Source organism: Vipera berus (assembly GCF_964194415.1).
Source record: "Vipera berus genome assembly, chromosome: 1".
Lineage (NCBI taxonomy): Eukaryota > Metazoa > Chordata > Lepidosauria > Squamata > Viperidae > Vipera > Vipera berus.
The window spans coordinates 259,424,655-259,443,663 of record NC_138202.1 but is presented as its reverse complement, the minus strand read 5'-3'; the positions used below and the strand labels follow the sequence as shown (position 1 = coordinate 259,443,663).

At 37.5% G+C, this 19,009-nt stretch overlaps 1 protein-coding gene across 1 annotated transcript in view; it reads left to right on the top strand.

The window, feature by feature from the left end:
* The window catches only part of MAN1A1 (mannosidase alpha class 1A member 1), a gene marked incomplete at its 5' end in the record, with an annotated part of 70,333 nt that overhangs the window by 19,395 nt on the left and 31,929 nt on the right, over nucleotides 1-19,009 (top strand). Inside the window, 2 exons of the mRNA XM_081313054.1 lie at nucleotides 4,138-4,234; nucleotides 17,981-18,096. Coding sequence (XP_081169180.1) covers nucleotides 4,138-4,234; nucleotides 17,981-18,096 — 213 coding nt within the window. The remainder of the gene's footprint in view (nucleotides 1-4,137; nucleotides 4,235-17,980; nucleotides 18,097-19,009) is intronic.

Here is a 19,009-nt window from a genome sequence, read left to right as displayed (position 1 = left end):
CTCTCCACTCTTATCTTAGCATTTGCTCTGGTATGCTCAAACGACCGAGTAGGGAAAGCTGCCCTTGGAGGGTCTGCACGTCCTTGAAAACACCAGGGCATAAGTGTATGAGTGCATGTCTGAATGGATGAGGGAAGTGCAGGGAAAGTGTTTCTGCCTGGCTGCAGCTGCTTTTTCCAAAACATAGGCAGCAATCCCAACTTCACTCCCTCCCTGTCCTAAGCCTTCTGAGCAGAAAGGAAAAAAAAACACTGCAGAACAGGAGACAAATTAACAAATCCATAAGTGGCAGAAAGGATGCAATTGTTCCTTGCAAAATGGGTAGGAAAATAGGTATGCAAGATGGTGACTCACTAGCACAAATGTGTTCAAAGTGAAACCAGAGGCTTAATATATATTCTCAGGTAGGAGCAAAGGTTATACAGCAATTTAATGCAATGGTTAAGGCATCAAGCTAGAGACCAGGAGACCAAAGGCATGAAGCCAGGTGGTGGGTGACTTTGGGCCACTCTCTCTTTCAGCCCTAGGAAGGAACAACGGCAAAACATTTCTTAAAATCTTGCCAAGAAAACAACAGAGATACGTCCAGGAAGTTGCCAGCAGCCAGCACCGACTTTTGACCTTAACCTGTATTAGCATTGTAGTCTCCTGGCTAACATGACATTGCCGTGTGCTAAATAAATAAGCACTGACTTGAAGGCATTAAAAAAGGACCAAGGATCAGGGATGTCTGAACCCCTCCTAAAACATGCCAAAGCCACTGATGATTTTTCAAATGTGCAGCATTAGGGGAAAAAAGTGTTTCAAAGTGCATGGGAACATGAACAAAGCATCTCTTATCAGATTGCTAAAGCAGCCATGTCTTTTCAGAAGCGAATGTGCTCTGAAAGCTGTTCCCAGATGTTTTGTATTTACTTTGTTAAGAGAAAAAGGAAGATACATGGTCCATAGACTAGCCAGCCTGCCCTCAATACAAAAGAAAGTGATTCTTATTTCTGGTGAAAAGATTCTTTTGGTCAAAGCTTTTTTCCTCCCCACCCTCACCCCCAACCTCAATTATAGTGCCTTTTTTGAGCTCTGCAATTTAAGATTCAGGGAAACTTAAACCAGGTTGAAAGAAATTGGGTCTGTCTACCATTGAAAAAAAGAAAACTGAAACACCATATTTATTTATTTTGTTTATTTTATTAGATTTATATACCGCCCTTTCCCGAAGGACTCAGGGTGGTTTACAGGGTATTTAAAACAACCAGTAGAAAAGTTAAAAACAAATTTAAAAAGATTAAATCATCCCTAAAATTAAAAAAACCCAGTTAAAAATTCTCAGCCTGGGCCGGAGAGCTCAAAGAGCCAGGTCTTCAGGTCCCGGCGAAATGTGCGAAGGTCGGGGGCAGTCCTAAGCTCCACGGGCAGCTGGTTCCAGAGGGCAGGCGCACCCACAGAGAAGGCCCTCCCCCTGGGTGTTATCCGCCGACAGTCTTTTATCGGCGGCACCCTGAGAAGACCCTCCCTGTGGGAGCGCACTGGACGAAGGGAGCTTGATGCCGGCAGCAGGTGTTCCCTCAGATATCCTGGACCCATCCATTCAGGGCTTTATAGGTCATCACCAGCACCTTGAATCTCACCCGGAGGGCAACCGGAAGCCAATGCAGCTCGTGGAGTAGAGGTGTTACATGGGAGTATCGGGAAACACCCATCACAACTCGCGCGGCTGACACTATTCAAATATGCAAATGGGTATAACCCCAAAGACTGTTCTGTATCATCCCAGAATACAAGACAGAAAAAAATGGATCCTCACTATCAGAACATTAAAAAAAACCTCCTAATTTGACAGGAGGATCCATTATACACCAAAATGATTGTCTGCCTTTCATTAGTACATGAGTATATTCATGTAGAGGCTAGGCAGACATCTGATCTAGATAATCAGATGTTCGGATTGGTTTAATTTGAATTTCTGTACTCAGCAGGACAGTCAAGTTTAATATTCTAGCTGAATATTTCTGATTCTGTCACTCTAGATAATTAGTTCTTCAGTCAAACACTTCACTTAGATGTTTCATTCAAATACATTTCCTAAATGAGACGTTGCGGAGTATTCTTGAAATCCAGCAACAGTATAATATTTCTGACTAGCTGATTTTGTACTGGAATATTTTATCTGAATCCAAACTTTTACTGCAGAATGACTTAACAGAGTGTATACATTGCCAGTTTCAAATATAATATGCATACCATTTTCCCTCCAAATTCAAGCAGAAGCAGGAAATTATATATATATGAGTTCAAAATAGCCAAACCTTCTCTGAAACACAGTTTAATAGACTTTAAGAATATATAAGCATGGAAGATTAGATTTGATTTATGGAAATAATCTTATCTAACGTCTTTTTGAGAAAACATTTTTTTAAAAAACCTACTTTGGTACTCCATTAAAGTTGCTTTCTGCTAAGTTGGAAATCAATTTAATTAGCTTGAATTAGAATGCCAGGGTGTTTGGGAGAACAGCACCTGATCACTTAACTGATTCACTTCTCAGATTATTTTGTTAATTCAGTATTCCTTAGCTTGCTGCCCTCTAACATATAACTTTAATTTATAGAATTCCCAGAATAATAAGAGGACACCACAATCAGAAACTTTGCCTTGGTTATTTAAAAATTAACTTGAGTGAGATAATCTCTGTACTATTGAGCTGTTTTAGCTGTAGCTTCATATCATTTGGGACAGTTTAGCCCAAATGATATAGCTTAGTCCCAACTGATATATAATGCTTGAATAAGCACACCTTTAAAATACAACATGTGTATGCATCTGTGCTGTGAGGTACATGCAGGGAAACAATATGTACTTTAGAAATGGAAAGATAATACTTGAAATAAGAACACAATTCTAGTGAGGAAGCTTAGGTTTTAGGATTAAAGCCATCCCAGTTTTTCCCAAGTGCTAGGAAGCTGTTGCTTCATATCCTATCAGTGCTCCTTTCCCTGCTAAGGAAAAACAAAATTAAATTAATCTTGGGAGAATGGGAACTGATGGCAGAGGGCTCCCTTCAAGAAGAGAGATCTTTCAGAGGGCAAGTGATACATTTACACCAAAGTGTGGTGAATCATGATAAGACTCTAAAATATATTCCTTTATGGAAAGGAATGCACAGAGGAAGCATGCACTTCTACTCTCTGGTTTGTGAGAGGAAATGAGAGTGGTGGCTATATTTAAATATGAACATTCATATCTGTTATTCAACACATTCCAAAGGCAGCAGTATGAATTCTAACCTATATATGAAAAATAAATATTTAGGGGATGCAATAGGGGGATTGAGGTGGAAATTGCAAGCATTCTGGTATCTGTATCTGGCCTGTGCATTGTCAAATTTATTAAGCATTCTTTCCAAAATCTTGGGATTTAAGCATCTCAGTAGATTGCAGATATTTAAATTATTATTTAAAAATATTTTCATTTAGTATCAGTCTGGTGAGGGCATACATCTTTGAGCCAACATATGCCATCTTGCTGATTCCTAATTTACACAATAATACTCAAAAGTTTGTGACAATGATGTAGGAACTTATAGATTGGGAACTACTGATTCATGAAATGATGTAAAATAATTATTTCTGCTTATAAAAGGATGCCATCCAAGTCTCTGCCTGTGTTGTGAATTAAACAGCTATGAATTTACTGGGGGTATCCATTGATTTTTCTTTTACATTGCTAAATTATTTCACTAAATTCTGCTATGTTTGCTAGAGTTTGGATTTGCTTTATGTCATTATATGCTGTAGATGAATAAAATATCAGAATGTTATTGTTTATTGGTTTTAGCTAAGAGTTAAACAGAAATTCTGTTTTCCATCTGTTAGCTGAACTGGGAATATATGATTCTCCATTATATATTTCTAAGTAAGAATTGGGATGAGAATGGAATTAAAGCAGGTCCCTGTATAATTGAGTAACTAAAATAGCAAACATCAATATGATGTTTCTGCTAATATTGTTTAACATTAGAATATATTTATAATATAATAGGTGTTTAATTAACCATTGAATGAGCACATTGATCTTTGGTTATATTTCCTGCTAGTTTTCTTGCCAATTCCAAATTATAATCCTGCTTTCATGTCCCACCAGATGATGAAACATGCCTGGGATAATTACAAACATTATGCCTGGGGATTAAATGAACTGAAACCCATATCAAAACAAGGACACTCAAGCAATTTATTTGGTAAGTAATATGTGCTTTCTATTTAATGACATCAGCTGATTTACTATTCTGAAGTTAAAAGATTATATTAGAAGCGGTGTTTTTGACTAGCTGCTGTGATGTGTTATTGAAAATGTGTGTTTCTTTATCAAAGTTTAATTCTCTGGTTGTATCATGTTTACTGTTAAGAAAATTAGCAGGACTTGCAGAAAGAGTGAGAGGCAATGTTACTTTATGTTCCAGAGTTGGCAGAAGAATCTCTTACCTGCTACATCTTTCCCCTTACAGATTTGGCTACAAGTTTTTATACATTCACTATGCATAAGTAAACTTTAAATTAGTAAGATAATGCAAACAAAGGAATTGATAGAAACAGAGTTCCTGATAAGTTTTAGTGATCAAAAGGTTGAGTTCTTAACAGCATTCAAGGACAGGACTACATGCAATGAATGTATTTGTTAACAAAGTCTTAAGTGTAAAAAGAAGAATTTTTAACAATGCATGTTTTTGATCAGGTAAAATCAGTCTTAGCTGAACTCCGTCTGAGAGACTTAAGTCATTTCACTGATGGAAGAAATTATATATTTTTTTTAATTCCATTTATATCCCGCCCTTCTCCGAAGACTCAGGGCGGCTTACAAGCTTAGCAGTAGCCTTCATTCTATGTATATGCCTGCTTATTAGGGCTTTCACACACACCCCCAAGCGGCATTATTACAAAGTCAGCTTAATTGCCCCCAACAATCTGGGTCCTCATTTTACCTACCTCGGAAGGATGGAAGCCTGAGTCAACCTTGAGCCTGGTGGGACTCGAACCTGCACTAATTGCAGGCAGCTGGTGTTACTTAAGGAGGCATTAGCCCACTGCTCCACCAAGGCTCTGTGTTCAGATCATGCGTATAGTAAGAGACCATTACCAGAAATTGTTACCATGTACTATGCACCTGAACAAAATCTATGTTGAAGTACACAAAAGGTCAAAATGGTGATGGATGAAGGGCTTTCCTAGTTTCTGCTGGGCATCATGAGTTATAGGCTAGGTAAACTGGGTGGCTTCTACAGTACTGCTTCTTTGCAGTAGTAAATCCTGGTGTAAACTACAATTTTTCATCAAAGATTTCATTCTCCCTCTGCTCATATGTCCAATTCCATGGGCTAAATTAACAAAATATGGAAGCAGTACCTTAGGGGCCACTGAGTATCCATCAGAGGAAGCCTATTGACTGAGAGTATTAATAAGCATCTATGAGAATTCTAAGCATGCTTTCTCGATTTGGATTTCTGAAGAGACATCCAGGATCTGGGACGGCCTCTGTCAAGTCTGGGAAGCATTTAAGTGAGCACAAAACAGTTGTGTTTTGAGATGGACGGCATATTTGGCAGAGATATCTGTCAATACATTTCTAATAGCATCAGAAATACTCCGATGAGACAGAGAATGCAGAGAAGAGCAAGGCTTCTAGGAGACTTTTTACCAAGGAGACATGCTTAATAGGTGAACCTAAATTAGTTAGAAACTGTCTGAGTTTCCATAAAGCTCAATTTATGCATAACTCCAGAGACATATCAAGAATCTACATAAATACCAGCAGATTTCCCTTTGGCTAATTAAAGGCACATGTTAGCACAACTAGCTACTTGAGTCTGGCATTTAAGCAAGAGAGAAGAAATAGCATGTGATAACAAAAAGCTGATGGCCCAGGGCAAAGATCCACAGATTAAAGTGGAGCAGCTACTGTGCCCAAGCATGGAGGAAAAGCAAGAGCAATGAGATCTAACACATTTGCTGTAGCAGGCCAGTGATCCATTTTGTTCCCTGTGCTTTGGTGTTGATAGATTGAGCAAAGGTACAGAGTGGCCAAAGAAGGTGCAAGTCTTAAAGCAGTCGGGAATTTCTACAGCAAAAATAGAAACAAGCACAAATGTTAAAGCCAGAAAAGAGGATTTTGGAGCTTCAGAGCCACGAAAGGGAGTAGCAGAAGTTTTCAGAGGAGTTGGTTAACTGCTAAGTTGAATATCCACTGGCAGCAATAACCCATTCTCCAAAAGTGTACACTTCCGGGACAGAAGTAGGCAAGAGAAATTTAAAATGGGATTAATGCCTTGTGAAATACCATGACCTAGATAAGGCACAGAGGTTTTTCAGAGCTACAGCTTGGTGTTACAGACCTGGTCCTTTCTCAGCAATAACAGATTGTCCTGGTCAGTCTGGCAAATTTCCAGGAGAAAGAAAGCCACAAGGAGATCATCAACATACTGAATTAGAGCAGAAGATGCAGGACATGATCAAACAGACTATAAAGGTACTATGCATACAAAACAAAGCTGATTATTAGGATGAAAAGGAACAGAAAAGAAAAGTTTACAAAGACTGGTGATTGAAAAGTTAGGAGTATAAAAACAAGAATGCTGACCAATGAATAGTATTGGGGTTTGGAACTACAGGAAAGGTGGGTATCATAAGTCTATTTGTCATTCTTAGATGCTACACAAAGTGCCACTTATTACTCTACCACCATTTTTAAATGAGGAAGATTCAAGAGTTGCTTCTAGTGATTACAATTATACCCTGCTTCAAGAATACGTTAGTTACTGGTTTAATTCCTTCCTTAGCTTCTGGGTTTAAGGGATATTGCATTTTCCTGGTTAATCGGGGGTGGGGGGGAGGTATTTGAATCAATTAAAATTAAAATTTTAACAGGCTGGACTGCAAGTAGATAACTCATTTCATTAGAATGTTTTGTCCACAAAATATCTGTGACTTGCTTCAACTTGTATTCATCTAAAACGTGAGTCTGGCTTTCCTCCCGAAGAGGCATTGCCAATAGAACCACTGTTGCTTCTTCGTGCTGGGAAAGTATATGTAAACAAAGTCCATTTGGTATGAAATATGTAATGGTTGTTAATTCGCAAAGCCAGTCCCAATTGTAAGGCCCATTTACTACAGAGAAATATTGGGAATTCTGATATCTTGAGAGTAGAATAAAGAGTATCTAGAAGTATCTAGAAGCGATAGTTTTTCCTCCTGTAGTGCAATCAGCAAATGGCTCAGAGACAGAAAGAGACAAGAGGAGGTAAGATGCTATTACTTTCACCCGCACACATCCTTGGGCTATTTTTAGGACAATTTGTTTCCAAAGCCCAGGATTTCCATAGGAGCAATGTGATCCTGGGGACTTTGACCCTGAAAGGATAAGTCTGAAGGCTTGTTTCAGATTTTGTTGCTTGCTACATTTAGAGGTGTCCTTCCTTTTCTTGTCTATTAGTTGGAAAGTGGAGAGCCTACAGTTGACTCACTTGAAGAGCCATCAGCAGTGTCTTTAGCTTTTTCTTTAGTTATCTAGAAATTTTTGAGTTTGAGTGGCTGTTGTAATAATCTTATTAAGGTGTTTTCCTTCCAGCCCAGTAAGACATTTTAAATGCAACCTCTACAGAAATGTTACTAAAATTTGGGCAAATTGCTTTAAGTTAGAGTCTCCAGGCTGCTGTTGGATCATAGTTCTTAAGCAATCCAGGAAATCAGCTGAGCCTTCCCCTTTTTCCTGCCTAAACTCTGTATTTTGTGCCAATCTTTATTAAGGGCACAGATGATCAAAATCTAAAATGGTTTTTCTGTTTTCAGGGGGAAGCTTTGAATGAACCTTTATTGTCAAAGTACAACCATGTATACATTGAGATTGGCTGAGCCTCCCTTCGTGCCCCTACCCCCAACTTACAGTGACACAAACCTTCCATCTTATTACACCATGTGAGCTAATTGCACAACACACCGGCCTCGCAAGTCAATTCTGCATAAAATTTATAAAAAATATTTCCTGTTCAAAAGCCTAACAGCCCACAGATAAAAGCTGTTTTTCAGCCTGTTGGTGTGGCTGGCTATACTCCTATATCTCCTACCCTATGGTAGGAGAGTAAAGAGATACCGTCCAGGGTGTGAGTCATCCCTGAGAATTTTCCTCACTCTTCCAAGGCAACGAGCCCTGGTGATGTCATCCAGTGGTGTCAGGGGACAGCCCACAATGTCTTGTGCTGTGCTCACCACCCTCTGTAATACTTTCCTATCCACAGCTGTCAGACCAGCATACCAAACCACAATACCATACGAGAGGACGCTCTCTATAGTAGACCGGTAAAAGAGGGTCATTAGCTGTTGTTCTACCCTATTCTTCCGCAAGACCCTGAGAAAGTGAAGCCTCTGTTGGGCCTTTCTAGCCACCTAGGTTGTATAAACTTTCCAGGTCAGATCTTCGCAGAGGTAGACTCCTAGAAATTTAAAGGAGGAAACTCTCTCCACACAGTCCTCCCCGATGTAAAGTGGGGCAGGTTCCTCCTTTTTTCTCCAGATGTCTAGCACCATCTCTTTCGTCTTGCCGGTGTTCAGGTGCAAGTTGTTGTTACTACACCATATGGATAGTTTTTGTACCTCCGCCCTGTATGCTGTATCATCCCCACCTGTAATAAGACCCACCACAGTCGTATCATCTGTGAACATAATTATCACAGTGGATGGGTCAGATGATACACAGTCATATGTGTACAAAGAGTACAGGTAGGGGCTAAGCACGCAGCCCTGTGGTGAGCCGGTGCAAAGCTTCAGGGGGGGTGGACAAAGCAGACCTGACCCTCACTGTTTGTAACCGGTCCCTAAGAAAGTCTTGAATCCAGTCGCAGATGGCGGGGGAGAATTTCAAGTCAGTCAGCTTCTCGATGAGAATGCTCGGCAAAATGGTGTTGAAAGCTGAGCTATAATCAACAAAAAGGGAGGAGGGTGTTCCATAAGGCAAGCAGCACAGTAGAGAAGGCCCACCTCTTGGGACTCGCCAAGTGAGCCCTCCCAGTTTGCTAATGTCACACAACATGGAGGTGTGCAAAGGCCTTCCTAGGCATGACTGCAACCTGCTCTTTGAGCAGGAGTGATAAATCCAGAAGGACCCCCAGATCGCTCACTTTCTAGGACAGTGCAACTCCACCCAGAACCAAAGATGGTACAAGCATAACTGGCAGGTCTCAAAACCTCATCCTTACATGAACTCACCCAGCAGCCTCATGTACTGTAGATGTTGAATAAGAGCAGAGAGAATTCTGAATTCTGCAGTGCCCCCATGTTCACATTATCAATATTTAGATATTTGGCAGCCCACCTTTGGCATGCTTTGTTAGCAGCAGGAGCAAGAAAATGGCAAAGATGAGCTGGGACAGCAGGACAGTACAGGGCCAAAAGGACACAGAGGTGGGAGAGATAGGTGAGTGGGGGAACTTGATGTGCCCCCTGCAGTTGTAAGTGCAGTCGGGCTGCCAAGAACCCAAATTGTGACCACAGGAGCAGCTGCTGCAACTGTAACTTTGAGCATGAGTCATAAGTTGATTTTTTTTTCAGTACTGTAGTAACTTCAAATGGTCATTGAATGAATGGTTGTAAGTCAAGGGCTACCTGTATTTTAATTCTGGAATTGGGAAGAGCATATTTCTCTTCACCATGCCATAACCCCCATCCCCCTACAGCATGTTGGTATAGGTTTTGTGTATTTCTTGTGCATTTAGTCTGATAAACATCTGAGAAGATTTCTGCATGTTATAATTGTAACTAGTTTCATTGGCTCATGTACAAAGACCATTAACAAAAGGTTTTTACCATGGTTTAGTTCATTCCTAATGCGAACTCATAATTATGGATGACATTATGAGTCAGTATTATATGAGAATCAGGCTGTTTAATTCTTACTATCTGATTATAAATAATATCTTTATACTTTATATTAATTTTGTACAACATTTCTAATATGTATAATACTTCTAAAATTAGAATTCATAGTTACATAACAAATAATTTAGTTTTTTTTATCTCGCTTTTTTTAAATAACTAAAGGCAGCATACATAGCTAATACCCCTTCCTCCTCCTATTTTCCCCACAACAGCAACCCTGTTAGGCTGAGAGAGAGATTAGTTACCCAGCCAATTTTCACGCCTAAAGTTTTCATGCCTCACAGTCTCTCGGTTTCTAGCCTGGAGCCCCAACCACTAGACCAGGGGTAGGCAACCTTGGCTCTTTTATGACTCGTGGACCTCAACTCCCAGAATTCCTGAGCCACCTGGCTCAGGAATTCTGGGAGTTGAAGTCCACGAGTCATAAAAGAGCCAAGGTTGCCTATCCCTGCATTAGACCAATGATGCAATATTATTAAGGGAAAAGAATATCACTGAGTGAGCGTCATAAATGTTTATGTTTCAGTTTTTATTTGTTTTATCTTTAACAATAGCCACTGAATTTAAAGCATTTTTTTATACAATTGTGTACTGTCATTCTATGTCAGAAGATGAAAAGCTGAATCTTTGTAAGCTTAGTGTTTGAAATATATATTGTCTAATACTTCATAGGGTTCTCCTATTACCCATCCTATTACCCTTGCTGAAATTATTAAATATCATAATTACCGTAAATTAATTGTAGTGGATGACTTTCGATTAGCAATTCAGAACTGCTACTTTCCCGCTTACTTTAGAACTACAGTCTGAAATGTCAAGGTTGAAAATTAAATATCAGCCTCTTTTTGGTCAGGCCTTCCTTAAAATGACCTTCATACACATCATTCATTTTTGGCAACACAACAAGGAAACAAACCAATAAGGTTCAATACCATGAGGGGTCCTTGATGTTCTCTGAGCTTGCTTGTTTTCTTGCAGATGTTTCATTACCCAAACTAGGTAACATCATCAGTGCTAGACTGCTAGTAAGGAGTGCTGTTGACTGTCCATTTATATTCTAGTGGCTTGCCTGTCGTTGGGGGTAGTCTTAGAAATTCTTTGATTAGGCTGTTTGCTGTTGGCTTCTTTGGCAGTTTCTTGATTGGGGTATTGTTTACTTGATTGTTGGTCTGATGTTAACTTTGGAGTTAATTTATTCTGATCTTGGGTCTTTTTGTTCCTTTTTGGACTGGGTGATATAGTGTGTATAGTTCATAGTCCATAGATGATGTTAATGTCTTTGTGTCTATTGATGGCTGATTTGTCAGAGTGCCTGGCTTCTAGAAATTCCCTGGCATTTTTGGATTTGGCTTGGTCTAGAATGGTCACATTTTCCCGATTGAAACTATGGTTAAATTTGTCTATATGCTGAGAAATTAAAGAATTTCCATCATGTCTTCTGACTGCTAATTGGTTTTCGTGGATGTATTCTGCCAGTCTTCTGCCTGCTGCCTGTTTGTCCTACATAGTGGTTGTTGCAATCCTTACATTGTATGTTGTGAATGACTCCTGTTTTTTTTCTTCTGGGGTCTTTTGGTATGCTTAGATGCTTTGAAAGGCTTTAGTTGTCTTGTGTGCTATGCTGATTCCGTGTGCTTATAGTTGCCTGTTGGTGTTTTTTGAGATATTCTTGATATATAGAGTTTGTGTTGGTTGTCCTATATTGGGTTGAATGGTCAGGGAATTTTTGATAAAGTTGCATGGATATCTATTTTGTTGGAATATGTTGTATGGATGCTCCATTTCTCTCTTCTGTTGTTCCTGGTTGCTGCAGTGTGTTTAGACTCGTCTAAAGTCCTAATGCAGCTTCTCTTGTGGGAGGTTGGATTGTTGCTTTGGTAGTGGAGCACCTGGTTAGTATAGGTGGTTTTTCTGTAGACTTGTGTTTCTAGTTTGCTGTTGTGGTCTTTGCTGATCAGGATGTCCAGGAAGGGTAGCGAGTTGTCATTTTCCTCTTCTCTGATAAACTGGATTCCTTTAAAAATAAAATTTAATATTTTTTTTTAAAAAAAATTAATTTAAAAATGTTATTAAAAATTACTATTAATTTCAGTGCTGCTTTCTGGTTTTTTGGAAGGAGCCTGCTCATACCTTGAGCCTGCTCAAGGTTGACTCAGCCTTCCATCCTTCCGAGGTAGGTAAAATGAGGACCCAGATTGTTGGGGGCAATAAGCTGACTTTGTAATAATGCCGCTTGGGGGTGTGTGAAAGCCCTAATAAGCAGGCATATACATAGAATGAAGGCTACTGCTAAGCTTGTAAGCCGCCCTGAGTCTTCGGAGAAGAGCGGGATATAAATGGAATAAAAATAAAATAAAATAAAATAAAATACTAGTTGGGAACAAATGTTGGCAAAGTGTTTCCAAATTTGCCAGCTTTTAATTTTATAAAGAAACATTTTTAGAGCAAAATTGCCGCAGCCCCATTGGAGAAGTGCCAACATTAATCACAGAATCATAGCACTGGAAAGAGCCTTTTAAGTATATTGAGACCAAGCTCAGTTTGAAAATCCAGATTAAGGCATCTCTGACAGATGTCTCTCCAGCCTTTGCTGGAACACACCCAGCAGCAGGAAGATCACTTTATTTTCAAACAACTCTTACTGTTAGGTAACTTCTCTATCTCCCCAATTTATGGAACACAGAACAAACAGGGAAATTCCAGTTAAATGTTACCGAACATTTCCTAATAGTGTTACCAGTTGATTGAATTAACTAACCTGCATTGATGTAGCTAATTCTGTCTTCTTTATCCAGCAAACGCTGCCAGAATATTAGCTAGGCAGTAAACTTTGTTGCACAGTGTAATTTGCTGCAACATTTAACAAGTAGTAGATAATCAGACTAAAGTTAGATACCTATTCTTAGTTATTTGGGTGTGTAAAATTTTAAAAAGATAACTGAGTTAGTAAAAGGAATGGAAACCTAAAGTTTTACATAATCCTGGACCAGAAATGCTTTGCATGTTATCTGTTTATCATCAGTTCACCCCACCTTTCAAGATGACTAATCATTGTGCAAAACAAATAATTGTCATTGAATAAGTGTCAGGATAAAAGGCACTAAAAAGGCAACTCCTCAGCCATTTTTTTCAAAGCACCAGCATTTCAACAGTTGGGTTCTCATGGAGTGTCCTGCAGGCACTCTCCTGCAGGACATTCTGATAAGAGCAGGTGTAACAACACAGCCAGCTAACTTAGTCATGAAGTCTAGCAGCAACCAAGACACTTGGGTGTGAACTTAACTCTGGGGGTAGCCTAGGGAAGTGCTGAAAGACTTCGAAGTAGCTGCCCCTAGGTATATCTGCATGTCTTCCAGAGAGAGCAGAACTCTCTGAACCAAATTAAGAAAGAATAAAGGGGAGTGGAAGAAGAGGAAACCATATTACATCTATGTCATTGCTCTCCCCAGCTGTACTCTAGTGAAGATAAAATCATTATTCTTTTATTGGTGTGGGATTAATTTAGAATTTAGAATTGGAATAAAATCTTAAAAGTGCTCATTTTCAGAGTCCCACTTCCCATACGTATCTTGAGATGGGTATGTTGAGATTTAAGAGGAGAAGGTTGAAAATGGACACAGAGTATAACATCATAGAAAAATACAGTGGAAAATAGGGCTCTTGCTTTCTTCTTAATTTCTAGAAATAGAGGAAGCCGCCTTATACCAGTATTCCAAGTAGCAGCTCAGTCTACTTTACTTGGCTTCAGCTCTTCAAAATAATTGCTTCCAAATGTGATTATTTTATCCATGAAACTGCCGAGTCCCTGATTTTTCTTTTGCTAAATAGTGGCATATGCAACCAGTGCTATATAGCTACTAAATATAATAAAATAACATTAAATCATTGTATTTTGTGGTTCCACAACACATTTGGTTTTTAAAATAATTTTAAATGAAGATTGAAGATTCTACAGAAATACATTTAAAGAATTACAAATTTGAAAAAGTGCAGATAAAAAAGATAGAATAAGTTACTTCTCCCTTCATCTCCAGCAAGCATAGTCAACCTTAACAACGTATCACTCTATTAAAATACAACCTTTCATATTTTTTATTTATTTATTTATTTTAATTCCATTTATACCCCGCCCTTCTCCGAAGACTCAGGGCAGCTTACAAGCTTAGCAGTTGCCTTCATTCTATGTATATGCCTGCTTATTAGGGCTTATCTCTAGATTTTCATCTCTTCATATTAGTCAAAAAAAGTCCAGTGAAAGTAAGAACGCAAGTATTATGAACTATATTTATTACACCCAGTTTGAATCCTCCCATTTATATTTATATCTATTTCTATTTAAACAAATCCCCCTTTCCTCTGTTCATAGTCCAATCCCAGTAAAAAAGACAAAATGAAACATTACAAAAAATCATCATCTAGTCCCAATCAAAGGAACTAATAAACTACTGTAATATAGTTTAAATATCTTACTCAAACAAATTGAGAGCTTTTTAAAATTTCTTTAATTGAAATGTTTGTAAATATTTATTGAGAAATTAACATTCTTTGCATGCCAGAGATCCAGACAGCATGAATGACCCTTCCTCACATTTTTAGTAGTTTCCTATATTATTTAGATCCTAATAATATAAATCTTATATATGTTTATTTAATAATAAGTCTTACAGAATGCAGTGGAATTCATTACCTAGTAAGTATGATCTGGATCCAGCCTTAGGAGAGGGACTGGAAATACTTAAAATTAAGACATTAAATATTAATATGCTCATCTATCATGCCAGCTGTTGGCATATATATGTGCTTCCTAGCAGTAGGTGCCTGGAAAAAAATAGATTTCATTAATATTGGTTCCTTTCCAGTTACTCAATTTATCTTGTGTAATGTTCAATCGTTGTAATGAACAATTAGCTAGTATAATTAAATTTCTATTTTCAGGACTGTGAGTTTCTAATGTCTGAAAACCATTCGGTATAAAAAGTACAGTACTGTACTGATTTTTTTGCACATAATATTGCTCTGCATAAGCTTTCTCTTGTCATTTTACTATTAGAAAGCCTATAATTCTTTATCTACATATGGCAGTATAATATAAGAAATGCCTTTCATAGATAAGCACTTCTGTCTTTCCATATGTTTAGTATCTTCCCTAATGATGTCAGCTTTCTAGCTAATCTGTGCTCAGCTGTGCCTTCTTCTATGTTACTCTTTACCCTCTGTCCTTTCAACTTTGATCTCAGTGCATCAGGAACATGCAAGTTTTCTACTTCCAGAATACAATGGGTTTTGGGGGGGATGTGGGGGTTTTTTACAGGCAGTTGTGTGTTCAACAGATATTGTGAGTTAGGAATGATTAAGATTGTCACTTAAATAGCATCTGTTTAAAAAGCTGAAGTCAGGGCCAAAAGAGATGTGATTTCTGCTCAGCATGACACAGTTAAAGATCAGATGACATTTAGTTCTTTGCAGACTATCACTGCTTTTAAAAATGATTAAGGAATGGTCAGTAAACTGAATTGTTTACTGGCGCCATAAACTGAAGTTTGCATTTATAACCTTTATAAACTACTTAAAATCCAGTAACATTTCCTTTTGACAGCTTAGAGAGATTCTAAGATTCATTGGTAAAGCAAATAATTTTGTTTGCTTAATAATTTTATTCTATGTTCATTTTAAATAGAGTTTTTTCAGGTAGCAAATATGTTTCGTGGATAAATTTTTTTTTTACTTTGTTTGAACTATGATGTGAGATGTTTTTTGAAGAGCAGAAGTAATCAGTATCTACTTTCCCAACATATCTTTAGGAAGGATTACATATTTGTGAATAAAATAATTACATGACGATATTTTCCCAGTTTTCACTCCAAATTGTTACAAACTATTTTATTGAGTACAGTATAGGAAAACAAATTTGATGTGAAGCAACTCTGGGCTTATACCCAGAATAAATGGTAGATTAATAAAATGCATATGGATTGATCAGTAAGAGTTACTTCTGTATAAATATGTACAAGATTTAAACAGAACATATATATATATATTGCATAATATACCGAATAGCCTACATTTGTTTTTACATGAATTGCAGTATTCTCTTTGCTCAGTATGCGTTGATCTCAATATTTTACTTCCTACTTCAATTAATATATCATTGCTCAACTAACAACACAACTGTTTTCTCATAAATATTAGTCATGCTTTCTACTTGAAGAGAATGTGCAATGACTCAGTGGTTAAAGATGCTGAGCTTCCAGCTGACAACCCAGGTTTGAGATCCAAGTGCTGTGTGATGGGGTGAGCTCCTGTTAATGCCCCAGCTCCACCCACCTAGCAGTTTAAAAGTAGTAGATAAATAGGTACCACTTCAGTGGGACGGTAACAGCATTCCATGCACCTCAACGTATAGGCATGCTGGCCACATGACCGAGGAAATGTCTTTGAACAATGCTGGTTCCCTCAGCTAAGAAACGGAGATAAACATGGCCCCCTAGAGCTGAACATGACTGGACAGGGGAAAACTTTACCTTTTCTACTTGAATCTTTGATAACTCATTTAGGTTTTCCCTTATTCAAATTTAAGGTATTATTGAGAAATTGAAAGTTTCACGTACACGACAGGTCTGGAACAGTGTAGTATTCTTTATTTTTGAGGTATTGGTGTAAGATATTTGCATAATGTTATTGTTGCCAGTGGGGGCCCAATTAACTTGAATAATACTGCCAGAGAAATAATACTCATCATTTCTAGACATTTTATTGTATCCGTATTGCCACAGAGGTATTTTAGATGTATTTTATCAACCATTGAATGTTTTATCATCAATCATTGAGAAGCTTTGATAATTTAACAAACAAATGAGGTAATAGAATTTGTTAATCAAAATTAACTAGAACTTTTCTTCCTAGAACTGATGGTTAAACAATTAGAAAAGAGCCATGGAACTTTGTTTTTATATATGAGATTATTGAAGACATAAGCATGGAAAAATTTGGCAATACCTACAACAGAGGAATGGTTGCTGAAAATAATAGAACTTGCAAAATGTTGGTGGAGATTCTCAGTCATCCCGGTCATAGTTGTCTCAAAGATGCTTTTTCAAAAGTTTTTTCCCCTGTTTTTTTTTTCTTTTTGAAAAAAACACCTTTGGAATAACTCGGTGAAATGTTTAAACTTGTTAAGGAATTTGTTGTGCAGAGGTCTCCTTGTGCTACCAAAGAGTTGCACAGACAAGGAAGGGTATTGAGAGCAGTAAGAGTCACACAGTAACCACAAGAGTACACTGAGTTGTAAAAGCAAAAAGTAGTTTACTTTTGAGGTGGTGTAAAAAAAATGCACAGTCAAAAATAAACAGTCCAGGTCATACACAATAGCAACAGTCCAAGTAGCAATCCAAATACAAAGTCTTCTTACTGGTCCAGAGGTCAATACACAGTTCAGGTTATCACAGTAACAGAGCAAAAAACAGTAATAGTAGAGAGCAGTGAATTCAGAGAGAGAAAGAAGCTATGTTACTAGCTCCCTCTTATGGCCATGAGAACACTTACACACCCATTGGCCAATTAACATCTTAAAGACATAACATCATGGTTAATATATTTTCAACCCAACATTGTAGGCTAACACCATATGCCTAACAAAACTGATGTTTGGTTAAGGAAAACACAATAGCTACATTTATTGATAACTGGAAACCCATTATGGGCTTTTTCTGTAAAAATAAAAAATGAACCTATGATTTATGGTTTTGATATCAAATAAGATAGATTATAGAAAGAAGAGATATAACTACTATGAAGAAGATCAGAGGCTTTTCATATTTTTTTTCTTCAACCTTTTTCTTTCTGCACTTTTAGCTTTTTCTTTTTTCTTTTTCTGTTTTTTTCATTCTATTTCAATTTTTGTTAGTTCTCATTACTATTGTTAATAGTATCAATACAAATTATACTAATGGACTAAAACAGTTAACTAATGATCTACAAATTTAAGCATGAACACTGCTATATCTTCTCTCTTCACAAAGAAGAATAAAAGGACCTCATCAATAAAATTGCTGACTCTCTTTCAGGTAATATTCAAGGAGCAACTATCGTTGATGCCTTAGATACACTGTATATCATGGAAATGAAAGAAGAATTCAAAGAAGCCAAAGAGTGGGTAGAAAAGAATCTTAATTTCAATGTGGTGAGTATTAACCTGTAATGTTGCTTCTGTACACACAGTTTGCTGATGTGACTAGAAGAATGTTCATTTGTCTGCATTTGTTATAATTCTTAAGAGACACAGGCAAGTTCTGTCAAAACTGATAACAAGGTTAAAAAAAATTAAAAATGAAAAAGATTAAACTAAAAACTAAAAACCAGGATAATAGGCAATGTGGGGATTATCTCTATCCCATCAACCACTTCTAGTTTAGAGCGCCCCTGTCACCACCCGGCAGCCAGCAGAACCAGATTTAAGTCTTTTCTGGAAGGCCAGGTATATGGAAGCCACCCTCATCTCCAGTGGGAAAATATTTTTAGCTTCTCTTCTGATTCTGCAGACATTTATTTATTTAGAATGTCAATTCCTTTCTGCTGCTTGAAGTATAATATACAGATAGGCGACTGGATCATTTTTAAATGAAAAGTTACAAACTGCTTTAATTAGTGTCAGATTATGCAACTACTATTCTGGAAAAAGTTTGTGAATGGGAAAACAGAATATGAAAAATAATTGTGCTGACACAAGACTTGACAGCAGCTATCATCAGTTCAAAATTTCTAATCTTGCATATGTCTTAAAAAATCAGTGTTGCCCACACATTTCAGAACACTTAAATTGGCAGAATATCCTTCTCGCAGAAATAAAGCAATGCTGACTTGCCTGATTTATTTCCTACATGATTTTTATGAAAATATATTTTTGTCATTATTATTATAAACATAGCATTTATAATTATAAATGATCTTTGTATGCTTAACAGTGCAATCCAACTGGGTTCAATAGGGTTAACTCATGGAGGGTATATGTAAAATTATAGCTATAACAGTGTTTATCTTCTTATTCATTCATAAAATTTCTTGGCTTCCAAATATCTACTTGGGCAGCTTTAAAA